Raw genomic sequence first — 21204 nt, forward strand, 5'->3', positions numbered from 1 at the left:
AGCGCATATGACTCCTATTTTGGCTCAAGGAAATAACGTAAGACAATTAGAAATAGTCACTGTAGGGGAGGGGGGATTACGGTGTAGAATGTCCTCCTCATTGCTACTGCTGACCTAAGAACACAACGGTTAATCATCCACTAACCGGCAGGGAGAAACAGAGTGAGACTAGAGAGAAGTCAGCGGAGTACCTGAGAGAGACACCTGGAGGCACTGGTGTTTGTTGGAAGGTAAAACAAACAAAGAAAAAAAAGAAGGGAGACCTACATCAGGCAGACTGGAATAAAGGATATACTCACCTGAGAGTGGATAGCAGAAGTCTGTTGAGGACCGCACCTCCTTCTTGAAAGGATTTGCCTCTGGTTTTAACGACTATCTGCCTCTTCGGCGTGAACAGAACCCCTGTGTCTGTTTATGAACAACTGGGTGTGTTGGTATGTGCTTTGTGGAAGCATTGTCCAGTTTTTGGATCGGATCGTGAGTGTGAGAGGTGGCCACATGGGGCCCGGGCCTTGTCCGGGATGCCAGCTGCTGCAGTGAAGCCCTCCCTGGAGGACATGGTCGCAGAGGGTGGGAGCGTTGGAGAGCGTGGGGTGTCCCAGTGGGAAGCCTCTGGGCTGGACCAGGAGCGGATGCCTCTGCCCTCCTTGAAAGTTCCCAGGGAGCTGCTGCGGAGCTTCCCTCACTCCAAACGGGTGGGATCCTACCTGGTTGGGAAGATGATCAACAAGGGCTCGTTTGCCAAAGTGATGGAGGGGCTGCACATCGGCACAGGGGAGAAGGTAAACGCTTTCTCCCCCTTATTTTAGAATCAGAGTGGGCAGACTGGAGGGGCAGCAGAGTGGCAAAGGGAAAAGATCACTCAGGTTCAAGTCATGATTACAAGTTAACAACTTGTGATCTGTAAGAGATAATTACACACACCTGAATCTGAAGCAGTTAGTGGCCTGTTATTATTCTCCTGATGTGTACAAAGAGTGGGTCAGACCATTCTAAAACTGCTCATTTGTAGTATGACTCTTACTGGCACTTTACAATACAGCAGTTGCTCAGCAGATTTAAAAAGGTCTGAGGGGGGTGTGCTTTGGTGCAATGTGTCTGATCTAATGCAAAAACAACCACAAAACTGCAATCTGTTATTCATTGAGTTCTGACCCACACTATAATGTACGTCCAGATTAAAAATAGTATAAAATATTCCTTCCACTTAACAAAAATGTCAGGCATTCTCATGTATTTTTGATGTTGCTACTTAATGTGCCGTAGAGCCTGCGCATGTGCATGCATAAATGTGGTTCTGCGCCTCTATATATGTGTAACTTTTCCCGTTCACCGAGTCCCTGACCCTCGCTATGTACACGACCTGGTTGTCATGGCAACGCCCAAACTCATCTGTGGGGGTGTTTGTTCCTATTAACTCTTGTTACCCTCTGTAAGCACAAGATATGTCTCTGTGTGTGTGTGTGTGTATGTGTGTGTGTGTGTGTGTGTGTGTGTGTGTGTGTGTGCGTGCGTGCGCAAACACAAACTCTCACTGCTTTCAGGCTTTAGGTTTCACCTAATTTTGATAGCGATATAGCATGTAGCACATGCAGTATCAAATACTGTACATACAGTGTGTGGGTAAACTGAGCCCTCTTTATGTGACCAAAGATTCACGTGTTTTCTTACACCCAACTGTTTACCCGATTAGCTCTGTAAGCCATGGGAAGCTGCCCAAGTCCATTTTCTTGAACCATCATTATCTTGATAGGACTGGCTGTGACCACACAAATGGGTGATGAGCAATCAAAGCAGTGAGATGATTACAAGTTGATTAATTTCTTCTCCAGCTGCTTCTGTAATGATTCATCTGCATTTCTACTGTGAAGCAAAAGACTCCTGCCTTTAGCTAACTGTAATTTGAGGTTTCAAGGAAAATTACATTTTTCTGAAAGATCCTAAAAGTTTCCCATAATTTCAGACTCTAAAGTATCAATGGAGACTAGTATGTCTGGGTTCAGTCTAGTAGTGAACGAGAATGCTATGACCAACAACTGTGAAACAGCTTCAGAGTAGTCCAGGGGCCGATTACAAGTGGGAATTACCTCTGCTTTGCGTGGAGCACATTTCTCCTAGAAATAGCTTCGGTTTTAGATTTTTCTTCTCCTATTTGCCTGGCATAAGCCACTCCAGTCAAATTCTCACTGCAACTGCAATGCTACTTTATAATCTCAAACAGAGCTACCCTGGTTAGCTCTCTTTACGCACATCCCATATATGCTGCTGTCTCCCTGCAAACAGCTCACCTTTCAACAAGTTTCAGAGTGCGACTTCTTGAGTTAGACCTCTGTAACACCTCAGACACCTCTCTGTGGGAGTCAAGGAGAATTTCCCCTTGGATTATACTGCAAACATTTCACAATTCTAAGTGAGTGGCCTCACACAGTACTGGACCAAATCCAAGCACTTTTGATACTATTAATCACTTAAACCTTAAAGGATCAGTAAATACCACCCAGGTTTGATTGATACCAGAACTTTCCTGTAATGGTTTAGTATGGAGTCCTACAAGAAGGCTGTGTCCTTAATAATGAAGAAGCACCTCTAAGCAAGGCTGAACTTGGTTGACAATCATGTTGGAAGGCTTGATTTAAAAAAAAAGAAGAAAAGAAAAAGCACAAAACTTGCTAAAATGACTTTTTGTTCCTTATAAATGAATGTGAAATTAGTCATGAAAGATGTGTGGATGTGTTTGTGTGTGTTCAGGTGGCCATTAAAGTGATAGACAAGAAGAAAGCACGCCAGGACTCCTATGTGCTGAAAAACATGAAGAGGGAACCTCGAATTCATCAGATGGTTCGACATCCTCATATTGTTGTTCTTCTGGAGGTAAAGAATTTTTTTTAGGCTCCAACAACAGCAGTGCATGTTGATCTTAGATTCTAATTAAAAGATTATCGTACTGTACATCAGCTGCAACTACATATGTGCAATGCTGCGTGTCAGACTCTGGAGACGGAGAACAGTTACTACATGGCCATGGAGCTCTGTGCAGGAGGAGACCTGATGGACAGGATCTGTGAGAGGAAGAGGCTGGAGGAGAGGGAGGTGCGACGTTACACCCGACAGATCCTCTCTGCAGTGGAACACCTGCACAAACATGGCATCGTACACAGGTCACTGCTCACACGACACAGGACACGCACGAACAGAGTGTACAGCACGTCAGCATCTACATATAGAGACATCTGCCACTTAAGAAGATAGTTCAGACTGGGTTAGATTTCTTATAAGTCTGTTTTTCTTGCACAGTGCAAACACTGTAATGGGATTTGGTCAAACTGTATTAAATAACTTGCATTAACATGCTAATTTTGGTGTTAAAGGGTACACGAGAGATCATAATGTGGTGCCTGTTTACATTAATGGAATCAGCCACTTCTGATTAAAGGATAAGACCGGTTTTTTTTACATTGGGCCCTTGATTTCACATTATAACATGATGTTCTACTCACCCCTGCTTGTTGTTGAACATTTGGAGCTGTTCCGAAGATATTCGCGAGGCGTCTGGCTGCTCTCTTGAGATATTCGGCCATGAAACGGTTTCCTATGGGCAAGCTTATACAGGCACAAACTATGCTGTTTATAATTTATTAATTACTCTACACTAGCACTGATAACGTGGAGGTGCGTCGCTTACTTAAAAAAATCCGGGTTACTAATTTTGAATTTTAGCCGAATGAATAAATAGGCAGCAGGTCTGTGGGCTGTCTGTGGTAGTAGCACGACGATGACGTCAGTAACACCCACTTTACGACAAAAAAAATCAAAATTACAATAACCCGGATTTTTTTAAGTAAGCGACGCACCTCCACGTTATCAGTGCTAATGTACAGTAATTAATAAATTATAAACAGCATAGTTTGTGCCTGTATAAGCTTGCCCATAGGAAACCGTTTCATGGCCGAATATCTCAAGAGAGCAGCCAGACGCCTCGCGAATATCTTTGGAACAGCTCCAAATGTTCAACAACAAGCAGGGGTGAGTAGAACATCATGTTATAATGTGAAATCAAGGGCCCAATGTAAAAAAACCGGTCTTATCCTTTAAGTATCACTACCTTAAATGAATTTAGCATTTCTTTGGGGAACATTTCAACAACCATCCCCTTCTATTCTGTTTCAATGGACTACAGGAACATTCAAAATCAAAGTCAATAAGTAAAACTAAGAAATGGGATTGGACCATATTAGATATTCGAACAGAGGAGCAAAATTAAGATAGGTTAAGATAGGGTGTTAGATATTTTGCTTCTTTCTCTGATCTCACAAGGTGCTAAAACATATTGGAGATTTATATTCACATTTGTCAGGACACACACATATACACACAGAGTAGTTTGCAGAGCGTTAACAGCTTAAAGAGTCAAAGACGATACAGGAAATGTAATATCTGGCACGTTGAGGTGTAGGAGATGAGAGTGTTATTTTAGTATGTGGAGGTGTCAGATAACCAAACTCACACACGCGTAATATATCCACACATACTTACACTGCAGTCATGCACGTTATGAAGAGTGCTGTGCTTTGGTTTAAGACCTTGATTCCTCTAAAGGTGGGAATGTGATTACCAGGCAATGACCTCATCATCCTGCGCCGGCGCCATGATTCACACATCATCACAACATCATGGACTTCCTCTCTAATGAAGTCCCTCAACGACGGCGCTCTTAACTCTTCAACGGCACCTCTGTCTGTCACACACACCTACGCACTCACACACATGCTTGCATGCACTCGCACTCGCACACTCTCTACCACAGTCCCACACAGAGATGATTAAACTTGAAATAAATGGAAAATTTGCACTTAAACGCACCTCCTGCCACCCACATTCAATAGGTTTACCACATACATTTTCCCCTTTATGACAATGTCTGCTCTCGCTCTTTCTTGCTGGTTTTCCCTTCTTTCTTCCTCTGTCTCTCTTTGAACTTCCCTCGAGGTTGTGCAAGCAGGGTTCTCTGGATTTTTGAGTGTCTGTTGGTTAGATGAAGGCACATGAAAGGAACATGGCGGATTCCCAGGCTACAATTTATAGGGGCTCGTTCCCTGCTAACCGCAGATTTTCATTTAGCTGGTAGTTTCAGAGTTGGCAGCGTGACGGTGGCGAGGCAGGGGTACTTCTAAGAACCGAAGGGAACTTTTTCAGGTCAAGGTAGAAGATTGGGCATTTCGTCGAGATTTAAGGATCGATCAAGAATAGCAGTTTGACTTGAAAATCACATTGGGTGTAGATGTTTAAATGGTTGGTTGGTTTTGGACAAACTAATCCCCCAAATTACCAAATGTTCAGTCAGCAATGTAGGCTTGAGCTCTACCCAAACCCAAATTTAGCTTTTGGTTTTTCTTTTGCTACCGCGGGTCCAGTCTAGTCCCATCTCATCTGGTTATCTATAAATACCCAGAAAAAAAGCTTAGTGAGGCCAAACACACATTGCAAGACTTTTTAAACAACCACCATTATGTCTGTCAAGTAAATTGCACCGAAACACTCTTGTCGGGAAAAAAGTAACTGCAGAATTTCCTGTAGGATTAGGACAGAGCTCTTTTAAAAAATGCTGCTATAACCACATTCTTCATTTTGAGTGCTAACTGGTCTGTCTCCTATTTTCCTTTTGTAGAGATTTAAAGATTGAAAACTTCCTCCTGGATGAACATAACAACATAAAGATTGTAGGTATGTTGTTATTCACCCTTTCTACTGTAACCTATAGCCATCTGTGTTGAGTGCTGATACCAAATGTTCGAGCTATTTCAGTGTGACTGTATCTTGAAGACCTTGCTGTAAAAAAAGGATGATGATTCCCACAGACTTTGGCCTGAGTAACACTCTGAAGGCTGACTCTCTATCTCTGGAGCTCCTCAGCACCCAGTGCGGAAGTCCTGCCTACGCCGCCCCTGAACTGCTGGCTCACAGGAAGTACGGACCCAAAGTGGACGTCTGGTCTGTGTAGGTGTTCAATCCTAATGTGTGTGCTTAAGAGACCTGATGGTTGCTTGTCTGTAGTGTTTACTAACCTGAAAATGCATTTCTCTTTATGTAATGTGTAAATGTGTTATTTTCGTCTCACATTTTCTCCGTGTGTGTCTGCAGAGGTGTGAGCACGTTCGCCATGCTGACAGGGACTCTGCCCTTCACCGTTGAGCCTTTCAACATCAAACGGCTGCATCAGAAGATGGTCAATGGAGAGATCAGCAGCATTCCTAGTGATATCAGTAAAGGTGCCTTCTTGAGATGAATTCATGTGGCTAATTGGCATCTTCCCAAATATGTTTGAATATCCCAGATATTCCCTGGGATGACAGCAATTCCTGAAAAAGAGCTCTCTTAGTTTTCCTCTTGTGAATGTCTACCGCAGATTGTTGTTGCCTTTTTTTTCTCCTCAAGGTTTGTTTCCAGTTAGGACAACTACTTCTTCCGCTGAATTACAAGAACTAGCTACATAGCCATAATGCCCTCTCTGGAGACAATACAGAGGCTAATATAATAATTTCAAAGCACTCAATAAAACATTTCTGTTTCACATCTCTTTTTTTTTTAGGCTTTTCATAAGATCTCTTCAAATTTGCTTCACTAGTGAATGGAAATCTTTCTATTGTCTGAAATCTCTGCATTGTCAAGTTTGCGTGTACCTTTTGTGCTGTTTTTTCCATTTAGTTTTATCGTGCACACTAAAGTTTGGTTAGATTTAGGCATTTTGTTTGGTCTAGAAACCAAAATAACTTGATCGGGTTTGGAGAAGATAATGATTTGCTGCAAAATGCAGCCTTTCAGAAACCTGCACGTTTCTAAAAAAGCATGGATTTATGAGTGAGAGTGACGCCATTATTGTACGTTGTGGCAAACAGAATTAAATCAAAACTGTCATTTTTCTCATTTGGAAATTGCACTTTTTTGATCAGAGGAACAAATCTTTCACTGAGTTTGAAACACAAGTCCACAGCGGTCTTAGTGTCTCGATTTCTCTGCACTTTATTTTAGTGACTCTCTCACACATTGTCACTCGATTACACTCAAACAAGCAAAGCTCCGGTTACAGCTCTGCTGCTCTGTGCCTGTGACAATGTCAAATTAGTGGTTGCACTGCTACTACAGGCAAGCAGCTGAGACATCCACATCAACTTAAATATTGTCCTGCTTCTGAATATGCTAATTTGTCTCACCATCATGTCCTTTTATTTCTTACTTTGCTGTTGTAATTGTTCAGTTCTTGTCAGGCTAGCCTAATCGTTAGTTGCATCCAACGAGTGTTCCTGTGTGAAACAGGGATTTTAAATATCAGAAACTGATTTTTGACTAAAGCAAATGTAATGCTTTTGTCTGTGCTCGTGCTGCAGGTGCAGTGTCATTTGTGCTGTCTCTCCTGGAGCCAGATCCAGCTAAGAGACCCAGTGTCAGAGCAGCCATGGAGGAGAGATGGATCAACGAAGGATATGCCAAGAAACCGTTAAACATAAACTCTCATAAAAACAGGTAGATGTACTTTGAGAATTTTACCAGATTTCCAAACGTGTCTTGATATAAGAAGAAACTTATTTATCATTATAGTTATTAGGAGATATCTTCTTGCACCATATTAAAGCTGCAGTCGGCAACTTTTTTTTAGTCATATTAGCTTGAACTGTCATGGGATTCTGGAAGTAGAATATTAAATAGGCTGTTTAGGAAAAATAACGAAATCTGTAGCTCCCTCTGAAGCCTGTAATCATGCTTGCAAAAATCGAGCGCTCCCGGCTGTTTTTAACCAATCAAGTTAGGGTGGAGGAATCCTACCTGTCAATCACAGCTTGTGCACACGCTACTGAGCGTGAGTCTGCCCCAGCTTGTGTGCGCTCACACTGGTGTGAACTCACGTGCACAACCTCGTCCAAAGAGGGGGAGGGGTTTGGGGGGCGATTCGGAGCTTGTTAGAGGTTGGGGGAGGGACCTGAAAGTTGTATCAGTTCGAATTTTCCGACTTTAGACTCGCAATTTTGAAAACCTGCCGACTGCAGCTTTAATGTAAAGTTGTGTGTTCGTCAGAGCAAAGGTGGGCACAAAAACTCCCCCCAGAAACATGCAGCAAACATAACAATGTAGGTAAAAGTAGCAAGAGGAAATGCACTGCATGTTTTCAGACATGAAAAAAAAATTATCTTTTGTACATCATGGTAAAACCTTTTTATCACTTCACGTGTTGTGAAAATGCAATCACATGTTCCCAAATCCACATAAACGACAGCAGAAAGGAATTTACAGGGAATTCCTTTCTGCTTTTTACACTTTTTTTCCCATCCCACTCTGATATTTTCCAGGATGGGCCCAGAGGATCTCAACTCATCTGTGCTGACATACATGACAGAGACGTTAGGCTACTCCCTCTCCGAAGTAATACACACTCTCACCACCAACAGACCCTCCGCCATCATGGCGTTCTATCACCTGCTGCTCAGCAAGCTCAACAGAAGCCAGAAGGGAGCCAAGGTTAGCAAGGTTCACACACACAGATCGTAGAGGCCTGCACATACTGAAATATTAGACACACCAACTTTTCTGTTGTTTCTAAGTTTTCACAACGAGTGTGATTCATTTGGCAGAAGCTGGAGAACGATGACTGGAGCCTTCCAAGCAAGAACACATGGAGAGACAGGAACAACACAGAGTCAAAGACTCAGCAGCAGGTGCACTTGGTGTCAGAGATGAAACCACTAAAACATGATAAAGTAATACTCTTTCAATGAAGGATAAGCAGCCGTTATCATGAGAAAAGACCAAAACCCAAGTGTCCCATCCCACTGCTTTGTCTTCTCTTCCCAACACATTTGTTTAAATGAAAGATGTGCATTCTTTATAGGGTTAGGGGGTAATTTTCCAAGATGAGGCGGGACATTTTTGGTTAAGGGAAATCGTGCATTTGGTAGGGTCCATATTCAGCAATTATGATACAAAACTGGTCTAAAAAGTAAGTCGGCAACTTACATATTAAGGATGGTGTTTGTATACATCCTTTTATGTGATTTATTTTAATAAAATGTCCAAAAGTTTACCAAAAAAAGATTGATAGGCAAGGCAAGGCAATTTTATTTATAGAGCACAATTCGTACACAAGGTAATTCAAAGTGCTTTGACATACCTGACATATAACCTGATATACTGCACAGTAGATGTCAAATGTGCATTGGAAACAATTACACCATTATTTGCATCCATTCTATGATGTTCACATAGCCTCCATTAACTGCATGAAAAGAGAGTGTCTCTTTTTTTGGGCAAAGGAAATCCAGCTATTGATGAAGACAAGCATAAAGGACAATCACTGCAGAAGTCTCTTGTTTGAGCAGTTTCTTTTGTTATCAAGACGTTTCACAGGGAAACATTTGATGATTGATGTAGGTTGTGGGGAAAAAAAACAACCTGCAGCTTCGGGCTGACCAGCAAAACATTCTAACAATGATAAAACATGGTGGAGTTTTGTTTTTATTATTATCCCGCTTCGCAGCCTCCAATACTGTTGGCAATGAGTGCATTAAAACAAAAGGGAATGTTGTAATTCAGCATTGGCTAACTAGATTTGAGGTGAAGGTTTTGTGAGGTTTTCAAGTGGACAGTTCAAAGCACACATTCAAAAACACCAAAAAGAAAAAGGCTGAAAAAAGGGTTTGGCCTTTTACCAAGTAAGTTCGTTTTGTACAAATAATCTTAGGAATATGCAGAGGAAGTGAGGTGGTTGTATTAAACACAGTCAGCCAACCGCAAAATCAGTGACATGAAGTGATAAGAGGCTTTATAAGTTCTGGCTGGGTGTGAGTGAAGAAAATACTCTCTGGCCTCCTAACAACCAATCACTGTCTATCTTCAGACTAAACAGACCAATGAGAAAAGCTCGAAGCAGTTCAGCAGGCCTCTGAGGGTCCAACAGACAGTTGAATGTCAGAGCAACAGGGGGAGGAGTGAGGACCTGCACAGAAAGGACCACAGAGAGGTTGATGAAAACCACCCCCCATCTCCCTCCCTGCCCCAGCTTCCTCACTCTGCCTCTCCCTCTTTACCCCCACGCCTTCCCTCCCCCTCCCCCACCCCTCTTTCTGCAGAGGACGGTGCCACTGATGAGGATATTGCCATCACCCTAGACACCAGAGAGACGCTGTTTCCTGAAGGTGAGGAGTCCTAACATGTGCAGAAGCATAATTAGCTCACATCCACCGTACAGCTTAAACCAAACCATACTGTATCCATGTGCTTGTTTATTCTAGTGTCAGTGTTCGGAGACAGGGAACTCGTCCATCTTTCTCCTCCTAAAAGCTCTGCCTCAAAGCTTTGTGACTCCGCTCCTTGCCAAGTCCCCTTACCAGCTGAGCCAGTCAGAGACAGCAGCACGTCCAGACCGATCCGACACACACACCTGCTCCGGACAACTCAATCAGACGGGGCAGCGGACCCCGGGTCAGATTGCTTCCACGACAACCGCCACCAGGATGATTCTCATCACCTGAGTATCAACGAGCGACTGGAGAAGCTGCAGACGTTTTACTCCTCGGAGAAGAACGGCATCTCTCCCCGAGTGCTCCTGGAGGCTGACACACTCACCTCACACTCCTCAGGCAGAGGCCTCTTGGGTACCATGGAGACAACACAGACATCACCCTCCGCTCCCCTCCCTCGCCTGCGCAATGTGGGGCTAAAAGACGGGCGGGAAAGGAAGATGACGTGGGTGGGGCTGAACCGACCTGGGCCCCCGAGACTTCTTGTGAATGGGTCTAAACCTCCTGCCTTCCCCTCGCAGAGACAACACACTTTAGTCATCAAGAGCCTCAGACAGGAGAGGGGGAAAAGGAAAGAGCTGTCTGTAGCCGGAGGAGGAGGAGAAAGAGCAGCAGAAGGGGCAAATGGAGCCAAGAGGAACTCTGTTCAGTTACGTTCATCTCTCCAGCGCCGGGTTGCGGACCTGAATCTGCCGTTGCTTCCTACGGCCTTGCAGGGGAAAACTGACAGGAAGAATCAGCTACACAGTATGGACTACTGACAAAGACGGGGAGTGAGGTAGCATAGCAGGAGTGGTGGTGAGGAAAAGGTGCATGGAAAGTAGCAAGAGGACTGGTGACACATTAGGAAACATTTAAGAAATACTGCAGTAACAGAGTGTATACATTGGAGGTATTTTGTAGAAACAATTGTAAATGGCAGCTACCGAGAAATACAACAGTAAAGTTCTCATTTTTTTCTTTTACACCAGCAGGACTACTTCCCAACAAACATCATACAATTTGTATTATTTATGCTGTAGTGCCAAAAGCTCTGATTTCAAGCTTATGAATTAAAGTCAGTCTTCAGCAGCCAGGGTATGTTTTAACTCATTGCAACCATTTCCCCTCTAAATTTCTAAACTCCCACCCATCAGAACGTGACGAGCCGAATGCACACAAATGTATTTATTCATCTTAAATACATCCCTGTAATAACACTGAAAATCAAAGTAAACACAAGTTGAATCCACTGTAACGTTTTTTAGAATTTCTTTTTTTTTTTGCAACGTTATTGCTGAATAAAGAAAGAAGAAAAATTAGTGTTTTTTGACACATAATGTTTAAGTGGGATTTCACTCCTCTGCTAACCTTTAACTTCTTTCACACATTTCATTTGTTCACTCGTGCTAATGACCCATTCTAATCCCAGGATAATAAATGATGGCCCGGTTTGAGACCACTTTTGGAAAATCACATCATTCCCTTCCTTGTTTTCTTTCTCACTTACTCTTGCTGTTCACTTTTCGAATTGATCGCTGTTTGGTTTGGTAAAGACATCTAAACTCCTGGGTTTAGGTTTCGGCAACACCAAGCTATTTGACTTGGGAGAAGATGGTGGTTAAGTCAAATACACAGCTTCACAGCATTACTGTGGCACAAGACATGAAATCCATTGTTTTACGATGTTTGCTCTGCTGGAAACTGACACTAAACAGTGGTCCTTGCAAAACAGCTTTATATAACACTGTCAGAATAAGAACATGTCACAACTAAACACTTGCAGGCAGTCCAACAAATTTCAAGGAAATTTTTTAAGGAACTTATTTACATATCACAGCTAATGCTGACATGTGAGCTGTTTTTCTTCATTAAATAACTCTCTACCTCGCAAAAACCTCTCAAATTTGGAAGTAAACACCATAATTAAAACAAATACTTGTGTAATGTAAAGAAAGAAAAGATTGATTGGTACCCAGCAAGGTCAAACTGCCTTGTGCTACAAGCTTTGGTAAACCGACGAGCTAACAATTCTTTAGTTTAACTTGATAGTTTTTTGAGGTATGAACGAGAATCAAAGTTTCTTTCAAGGGAATTGTGGCAACAACTCCTACAAGAGACGCTTTGTCTTTTATTTGACCAATTTGCTATGTTTTCTTCTTCTCTCTACACCCAGCTAAGTCTTCACAGAGGCCGCTGTGGTGTCAGATATTTGTGGAATGACATCGCAGAAACAAAGTTAGGATTGAAAGCATCAGAATCTCTGGCAGTTGGGACTTTTCATCACTCAAATCTGCTCACGTCAAGGTCTCTGGATCATCAATATTTAGGTGCAAAGATGTGGAGGAATCTGGTAACTGCTTCATGACACTCATCACGACTGCTAAATAATACACACCTTGTTACCTGATATTGTGTTTTCAACCGTGTGTGTGAGCGTGTGTGTCTACTTGTGTGTGTAGTTTTGTTTTGGAGAGGTACTTGTTCCATGTGTGCCCAATGAGGACAGATTGAACCCACTGAGGTGGATATATCTCCCACTCCAGTTACCTCACTGGCTACTTAAAATGGATATGAACCAGTAAGCTCTGATACTGTATCAGACATAAACACACACTCATGGTGCACAATGGCAATACACTAAACAAGAGTAGCGGGGTAACAAGCTTGTCGAGATAAGTTGGCCCTAAACATTACAAGAGATCGTATTCTTAAAATAAAAAGATCCAGTAACTAATGAAGGTCATTTAAGTTCAGCCTATCTTTTATTCTTTAAAGATGCATTGAACAATAAATAGATATATAAATGAAGAGATTAATTCATGCATTTTCACACATTTGTTTTGCATGCTAGATATAGTGGCGAGACGGAAAATGTACACACACTTTCCCGCCATCGTCAGCTGAGTTTGCTCTGTATCTTAATAGAACATGTACGAGAGAAATTATTCAAACAATCAAACAAGGTATGGAAAATCAATTAAAAATGTATGCTGGACATAAAGATGTATCCATGGGTACAGGAACATTGTGTGCATGCTACACTGAGCATTGTTCTTTCTCTCCGTGGAGGATGAGCCTTTAACAATGACATTTTGAAAGGTGACTTAGATAACAGGTGACCATGGATAGAGTTTGATTTGTTGTCTTAAGCCTAATTATCCGTTAAGTCTAAAGACCTGCTTTAACTAGTTTTGATGAACTTGGTTTAACTCTCATATTAAAATAGACATATTATGGAAAAATGTACTTTTTCCCATGGCATTTTGTTTTAAAGCCCATGGATCCGTCTCTGAAAATGTGTCATTCAGTGAAATGAATACTGTCCTTTCTCATTCTGTTGAACTACAGATTTCAAAAGACGCAGGCCGTTAGATTGTTAACTTCCTTCTGTTAGACAGATTGTTAAGTCCTCATTTGTGTCTGAAAACAATCATCTTGAAATGAATGAATATTAAACTTGCTCTTGGCCGTTTGGTGTGAAAACAGCCCACCTTGGTCAACTCAGTCACTCAGTCGGAGGGAAAACAACACCTGAAAACAAACTTTCTACAAAGGCTTTAGTAACTGTCACATCTTTGTTAGGTCAGAAAACATTTTTCTGGGGATGCCATATTCTCTCACAATCATCATCGTCAATTGTGACTAGTTTGGTCAACTACCTAACATTTTAAAGAATGATGTCCCCCCTCCCGGTGAGCCGCAGAGCTGCAGGTCTCAGCCACTTTTACAGAAAGATGTTGGTGAAGTTGCCATTGAGATGGCCTCTTCTGCATCCCTGGCAGTTTGTCATATGTTCAAATTATCATCACACCAAACATGCCTGGACTTGTCTACCGGCAAGGGCTTTTTATTGCTGATACTTCTGGCTTAAGCTAGTTACATATTAGAAAGGGCTCAGAGCACGCATTCCTACATGTGCCTGAGTCTGATCAGTAGGATTTAAACAAGTCCCAATTTTACCTTAAGGGGCTGCTTTTTCGGTCACAATTTTTGAGGCGTTTAGCCATCTGACAATAGAAAAAGAAAAATATGAAAACAGATGCATGCTCCTCCTTGTGGTTTTTCTTCAACACCTGTTTGTTCTTCTTATGTGCACTAGACGGAACCTGTGGAGTATGCGCAGAGCTCCTAAACTAGTTGTGTGATTTGAATCAAATGCATCTTCTGGGTGTTTCAGTCTGATTTTGAGAACCTCAAATTCATATGATTTTAGTCATTTAGTCATTTTGTGTGGACCAAAGTTTTCATGCCCTTTTCATGTGTTATGTAAGCATACTGAGAGACAGGGTGGCAATCCCCAGAACTCTCACTATTCAGATTCCAATCCATAAGCTGAAACCTTAATTCGTATGTGTGGTTCATCCTTTTTTGATATAGTGCAGCTAAATCCCTGTGTGAATGACTGATGAGAGATGTGCTTTGTGTGGGCTCCTACCTGGACAGTAGGAGCCCACACAAAGGGCAGGATTAAGTAGGGATACAAAAGGCCACGTGTGCATCTGCCCCGAAAATCAACTTTGAGATACACTGGATGAGAATAACAGGTTGTTCTAGAGAGATAAACACAAATTCAGCTTCTCGTGAAAAAAGCATAGCAACTTCTACCATGAACCAAACATTAGTATGCTGTAATACACAAACTTTGACACTGATTTTATGACACCAAAGAGCAGATGCATACTGGTGGTCACTTGGAGGCCGCAGAGGTTGCAGGTCGTTGGTTATGGCATGAAATTGATGCTGTTACTCTATTAGCGCTTCAATAGTCTTGGGTGTCTCTGAGTATAATCGCTGTGCCCATCGGATCGCTTGTGTGTGCATGTATCGGTCTGTGTTCTGGCGTGTCTGGTTTCTAATGATGGTCATCCATAATTGAGTGTAGCCTTGCAGGGGGGGAGCGGTCCAGGGTGGTGTGGCGCTTAACTGGGCTCCAACTGCTCAGTGTGTATGAGTCACGGGGGTCAGCGGTGCACAAAACGTCCAGCACCACAGGACAGTAACGCGAGCCCAATGCTGTTTAATTGATGCCACGTCTGATTAACTGTCAGTTCAGGATCAACACCAGCTAATTCACTAAAAGACGTCCTGTCCAGAGGGACAGTGGCGCTTTAACCTCAGCACATAAGAGCTCAACCTGCACGACAGGCCGACATGCAAAAAGAAGCGAGGTTATTGGAGAACGGGGACGTGTATCTCCTATTTTTCTTCCAAGAGTTTTCAAATTTGAAATCAACTGCAGCAGATAATCATTACTAGCTGAATTGGAGGGAGGAGTAATTGGTCTTTATACGTTAATTTAGATCCAATATGTATAAAACATTAATGTGATCCATTACGCCATGTTTAGAAAAGTGAGTTAGGAAGTTGGTGTCATGTATTCCACCTACTAGTTGCATCATTTCACGACTAGAGGGTGCTAAAGACCACCATAAAACCGGTCTGTTCTCAATTAATCCAGGAGACTGGCCCTGTTTAAAGAGATTTCTTTACAGATTATACCTTATAAAGAATTAGACCTGAAAAGGAACAACTTTTAACTTAACAATGATGTGTAAAAGCTCTCTTGTTGCTGATTCTTGGTAAAAGTTAATAAGCAGGTAAGAGTAGATAGTTTATCACAGTTGGGGTAGTTTGAAAATCTGCTAATCTGAGTCACATTACGGGAGTCAGCAACATAACATTACTGACAGGTTAGGGAAAATCTAACCCCATCCTTAACAGAAATAAGTTGAACATGATTGTAAAAAAAAAAATTGAGACAGAGTTGGAAGAAAAATGCTGGATGCTGATGTTAATGCACCCAAATCGTGAGTGTATAAACATCAGGAAGTGACAGGCAACTTTAGACTAAAGTTATCAATTCTGTCCTATCTCATACGAGCTCTCAGCAACAAGGCATGTTCCAAACTTTTTGGAGACGTTTCAGAACCTTAAGGCTTTTGGCTGAATGTTGGTGACATATTCCTTTGAGAATTAATAAGAACTAAAATTAAAAATAAGAACAAAACACAAACTTCTGCACTGTCTATATAGTATGGAACTTCATTCAGTATGAATAAACAAATTTAAATCAAATAATCTAATTCATTTTCAAGGAACCATTGAAAATGAATGCTTACTTGCATTTATTCCCCATCACACATTCTTTTAAAAGTATTCTGCTGCATTAGGTCATTCCCAGCTGATCGAGCTGCTCATATATTAACAAATAACCCTCTGCGTCACTCTCCACTCATTGTTTGGATGAATCATTGCTTGATGAGAAAAATGTTTCTGCATGAAAAGGATCCTGATCAGCCGCCAGCGGTTTTACAAGGCAGACTTCAGCACCTACACACACTCAATGGAAGAAAGATCCTCGACAGACGTGCAGGACCTCCATGTTGAAGCATTCTGTCTCTGTGATATACAAGCATCTATTAACAGCCAGCTCACGGTTGCTCCCTTTGATGTCCTCTGCTCGCTTCACTTTAAAGGTATTTGAGGCTTTTTTTTAATAATTTGTCTCTGTTGAAGTTTTGTTTCTGTTTGAGTCAGCTTTCTCTTTTAAAATTATGATCTCTTTGGGGCCGTTTAAATGGTTTCTGTTTCTGAGTGCAAAGATGATTAAAAAAACACAAAAAAAAACACACACACAAGCTTCTGCTGCCAGGCAAACTTGCCAGCGTGAATACATATCAGTTACTAATGAAGTCTGTAAAAGAGAGCGGAGCCACGTGAGTCAGAGGTGTTAAGTTCAGCACATGTTGCTCATACTGTGAAGAAGACTATAAAAATGCCAACTGTTGCTTTACCTGCGAAACTCATTTTGGAGAGAACTGTGTGCTGATATAATACTTATGGTTTCCACTCTCTTCAGGCCCTCAACTGCAGCAAACCAGGAATCATGAAGCAGAGATCTATTGATCTGTAACTCCATCTGCTGGATGTTTTATGTCATGCAGGAGGTTATTTTGTCATTAGCTTTCCCCACACATGATTCTCAGTCCAATCGGATAAAGCAGGTACAGGAACTGGAAGAATGGATGGCTTTCTCGGACTGCCTTCTTTCATCTACGTAATATTGTTAAAATCAGGAACATCTTGTCTCAGAGTGATGCAGAAAAACTAGTCCATGCATTTGTTACTTCAAGATTGGAATACTGTGATTCTTTATTATTGGGCTGTTCCATATATTCTCTGAAAAGCCTTCAGCTGATCCAAAATGCTGCAGCCAGAGTTCTGATGAGAACTAACAGGAGAGATCATATTTCTCCAGTTTTAGCTTCTCTTCATTGGCTCCCTGTTAAATTGAGAATAGAATTTAAGATTCTTCTCCTCACATATAAAGCTCTTAATGACCGAGCTCCATCATATCTTAAAGATATCATGATGAGATATTTTCCTAACAGAGCACTTCGCTCCCAAACTGCAGGTTTACTTGTGGTTCCCAGTGTTTCTAAAAGTAGAATGGGAGGCAGAGCCTTCAGTTATCAGGCCCCTCTCTTGTGGAATAAGCTGCCAGTAAATGTCCGGGAAGCAGACAGCCTTTCCACTTTTAAGACTATAGTCTTAAAACTTTCCTTTTTGATAAAGCTTATAGTTAGGGATGGCTCAGGTGATCCTGAAACATCCCATAGTTAAGCTGCTGTAGGCCTAGACTGCTGGGGGGCCTCATCTGTCACACCTTTCCTCACTTTACTCTCTTTTTTCCCCCGTTTAATTTCTGAAATTATATTATGTACAGGTGACATTATTGTGGTCATTAACTCGTGTTTCCCTGTTCCAACAGATATCCTTTGAATTGTGTTACAGTGGTTTTTTTCCCTCTTTTCTTTCTTCTCAAACCCCAGCTGGTCGAGGCGGAGGCCACCCTTCCTGAGTCTGGTTCTGCCAGAGGTTTCTTCCTGTTATAAGGGAGTCGTTCCTTTCCACAGTCGCCTCAGGCACGCTCAGGCCGGGAGATTGGACTGAAGACAAGTTTCGGTGCAATCTGTTGGTTTCCTTAGCTAGGAAATTGTTTTTGAATTGGCTCTATATGATTGAATTGGATTATTTTGAAAATAAATACTATTACAATTAATTGAATTCTAATTGGCTTGAATTGGACTTTATTAGTTACGTGCCTTGAGATGACATTTGTTGTATTTGGCGCTATATAAATAAAACTGAATTGAATTGAAACTGAATTTCAGTTTACACAATCGATATCTAATTTCTAAACCTGATCTGCAGAGCACGTCATTAGCTGCACTTTCACGGCAAAGCAAAAGAAGACAAAGAAGAAAAAGTGTGACAAGCTAAAATGATCTAAACGCTTCCTGATTATTCTTTAAGTTTGTTTTGCCTTATTTCTTTTAAGTGAAATGACCTTTTGCTCACGTATTTTGAGAATGAATTTGGGCAACACGGTTGAAATGTTGGAATTTTAAAGGTAGGTAAAAGCCATTCTAATCTGATACATGTTTTTTTCAAATTCTGCAAATAGTCAGTCATGCTAGCTAGATAATGTATTGTGTCCATGCAAAAAAAGGAAAAATCTCTAAATTGGAAAAGTACAAATCCCAGCCAACCAACAATAGTTTGTGCATGTTTAAAGACACAGACTGCGTTCACAGAGGAGCAGTATGGATCCATGCACATTTTCTGGTCAATCAATTCCCCTCATGACTGCTTTAAGCAGCAAAAGAGACCCGAGCTTGTAAATCAGCTGTGAGAAACAGCTGCAGTTACTCCTGTCTACATTTCTGGCAGAAAATTATACAGATACAGGCATGAAGTTAGAAGCAAGGATATTATGTAGACAGCAAAAAAAAAGCTGGAGAGTAGAAACACAATTGTTTAAAATAATTGTATACCCTCTAAAATGTTATTATTCTGGTGATTAACAGGTAAATTCAACCTCAAATGAACAATATGTTATATTGTCATATTACAATGAGTCATCATTAAGAATGAAGAAGAAATATGTAAACTACAAACTTCTAGAGGAATTAGGAGGGCGAGTAGCAGCCAGATACAGCTAATTAAATGCACTTTTTTCATTGATCATCAGTGTGAGCACCTCTAAAAGCAGCACCTCATACCAACTGTCAAGCACGGTAGTGGAGGGCTGATGATTTGGGCTTCACTGAATCAATCATGGACTCCTCTGTACGCCAACGTATTCTAGACTTGAATGTGAGGCCGTCTGTCTGACAGCTAAAGTTTTGCTGAAACTGGGCCATGCAACAGGACAATGATCCCAAACACAGCAGCAAATCTGCAGCAGAATGGCTGAAAAGATTCAAGATGTTGCAATGAGCCAATCACAAACCTCAATGAACTGAGGCAAAACTCCCCCAGAGCATCGTTAAAAAAGTTAAAAAAAGTTAAAAAAGTTTATGTCTGTAATGTGTGAACACAATACTGGTTCTTCCCTTGGGTCAGGTGGCGTCCTTATCCTCTGAAAACGATCAGATACCAGGGCTGGACTCGCGATGAGTGAGACAGCAGCCAATGTCGAAGAAGAAAGATGCTTACGCTTTAAACAATTTAGGACACTTTCAAAGTTTAGAGAAGGTCTGGCTCCTTGGTAACAAAATAAAAAGAAATGAGGGATGGCTGGAGACTTTTGCACAGTACTCTGATCCTCATACAAGTTCACCGTCTCCTCTGTGAGCAGTCGGCCCATCTCGGTCTGTGTTAAACTCACGTTTGGCCCACTGCTTGATGGCTTTCAGAGGGATTCTGAAGGATTGAACATTAGGCACGAGCCTGAGGATTTCCTCTGCAGCTCTGTAACCTAAAAACTTGACAAACAGGAAAACCGTGAAGATTAAAACAGAAGCAGAAACAGTAGAAAATGTGTCACACTATTGAGACTCCTGATGCAGGGTAACTCCAAGTCCCTCACTCTTTCGTCAAGAAGGTTTATATTTTCAGGAATGCTCCTCCGTGCCAGCCGGACGTAGACTAAGTCAATCTAGAAAGTAAAGGGTCACCAAAACATTTGATTTAAACGTCTGTCATTAATCTTGAACTGACTTTGTAATCTATTTTCTCTCCCTCAGACATATTACCTCGATTCCTTCAAAGGTAAATTTTATGACGGGAACATACGACTCGACAGCCTGAAGAAGACACAACTTTTGATCTAAAAAAGAAAAGAAAAGATCTTTAACTTATATGAAAAGCAACACTTATATGTCTGAGCCGTATGTCTTTGACCTCCTTCTCAGCTTTCAGCTTCTCAAAAAAGGAAGTGTCCAAACACCACAGATACACATGACAGGAAGGTCAGAGAAACGGTAGCTGCTGTACCACACAGCTCCAGAGCATTTATCTTCACTGTGTTCTTTCAGAAGAGGCAGCTCACTGATTGATAAAACAAATTAACAACACAGGAAATGACCACTATCTGTGACAATATTAATAAAAGTCCGAGTTATTACCTTTGAGTGGACTCCCATCCCAACGTTTCCATGTTTGATTGTAATGTGGAGTATGGTCAGAGTGAGCAGCCACATCCAAGAAATATTCAGTCAGATGTGAACAGGATGAGAGGAAGAAGCTCTCAGCACCATCCCCTCATTAAACTACTTTCAGTAAGTTTCCAAACTGATCTGCATCGAATGTGAAGTTTAGTCTCTGTCCTGCTGATCTGCAGAGGGACTGAGTTCAAGCACCTTTTCCAGGTTCCACTCAATTTTTCTCAGTCTTCAAATTTTGAAATCAACAAGTCAGAGACTTTATTGGGATACAGAGCATGAGACAGAACACTCCCAACCCAACACAAATCAGCTGAACAAACCAAAGACAGTTTATGAGCAAAGCTGCTTCACAGGAAACATGTTGGAAGACTAAAAGATAAAGATAGTGTCTGTGGTCATCAGTCTCAGGTAAAAAGTGCCAAGAAATTAGCACATACAAGTGGAGGCATAGCTCAGAGGGTCAATAAACTGCTTTGGCACTCGGA

General features: G+C 41.6%; 1 protein-coding gene across 1 annotated transcript; it reads left to right on the forward strand.

The window, feature by feature from the left end:
• The first annotated feature begins 726 nt into the window (after window positions 1-726).
• Window positions 727-11430, forward strand: LOC142375465 (uncharacterized). The gene is made up of 11 exons (XM_075459488.1): window positions 727-782; window positions 2749-2871; window positions 2989-3158; window positions 5666-5721; window positions 5856-5994; window positions 6139-6266; window positions 7383-7518; window positions 8340-8517; window positions 8622-8705; window positions 9884-10181; window positions 10278-11430. Exons 1-11 carry the CDS (start codon window positions 750-752, stop codon window positions 11045-11047), a joined length of 2115 nt encoding a protein of 704 aa, XP_075315603.1. The 5' UTR covers window positions 727-749; the 3' UTR covers window positions 11048-11430.
• Window positions 11431-21204: the final 9774 nt, after the last annotated feature.

This window comes from Odontesthes bonariensis, chromosome 24 (genome assembly GCF_027942865.1).
Source record: "Odontesthes bonariensis isolate fOdoBon6 chromosome 24, fOdoBon6.hap1, whole genome shotgun sequence".
Classification (NCBI taxonomy): Eukaryota; Metazoa; Chordata; class Actinopteri; order Atheriniformes; family Atherinopsidae; genus Odontesthes; species Odontesthes bonariensis.

Coding starts and splice junctions, on each gene's coding strand:
- LOC142375465 (XM_075459488.1), top strand. CDS start 750: ATGGAGGGGCTGCACATCGGCACAGGGGAGAAG. Junction 8,706..9,883: donor AGTCAAAGACTCAGCAGCAG/GTGCACTTGGTG, acceptor GTCTATCTTCAG/ACTAAACAGACCAATGAGAA. Junction 10,182..10,277: donor AGAGACGCTGTTTCCTGAAG/GTGAGGAGTCCT, acceptor TGTTTATTCTAG/TGTCAGTGTTCGGAGACAGG.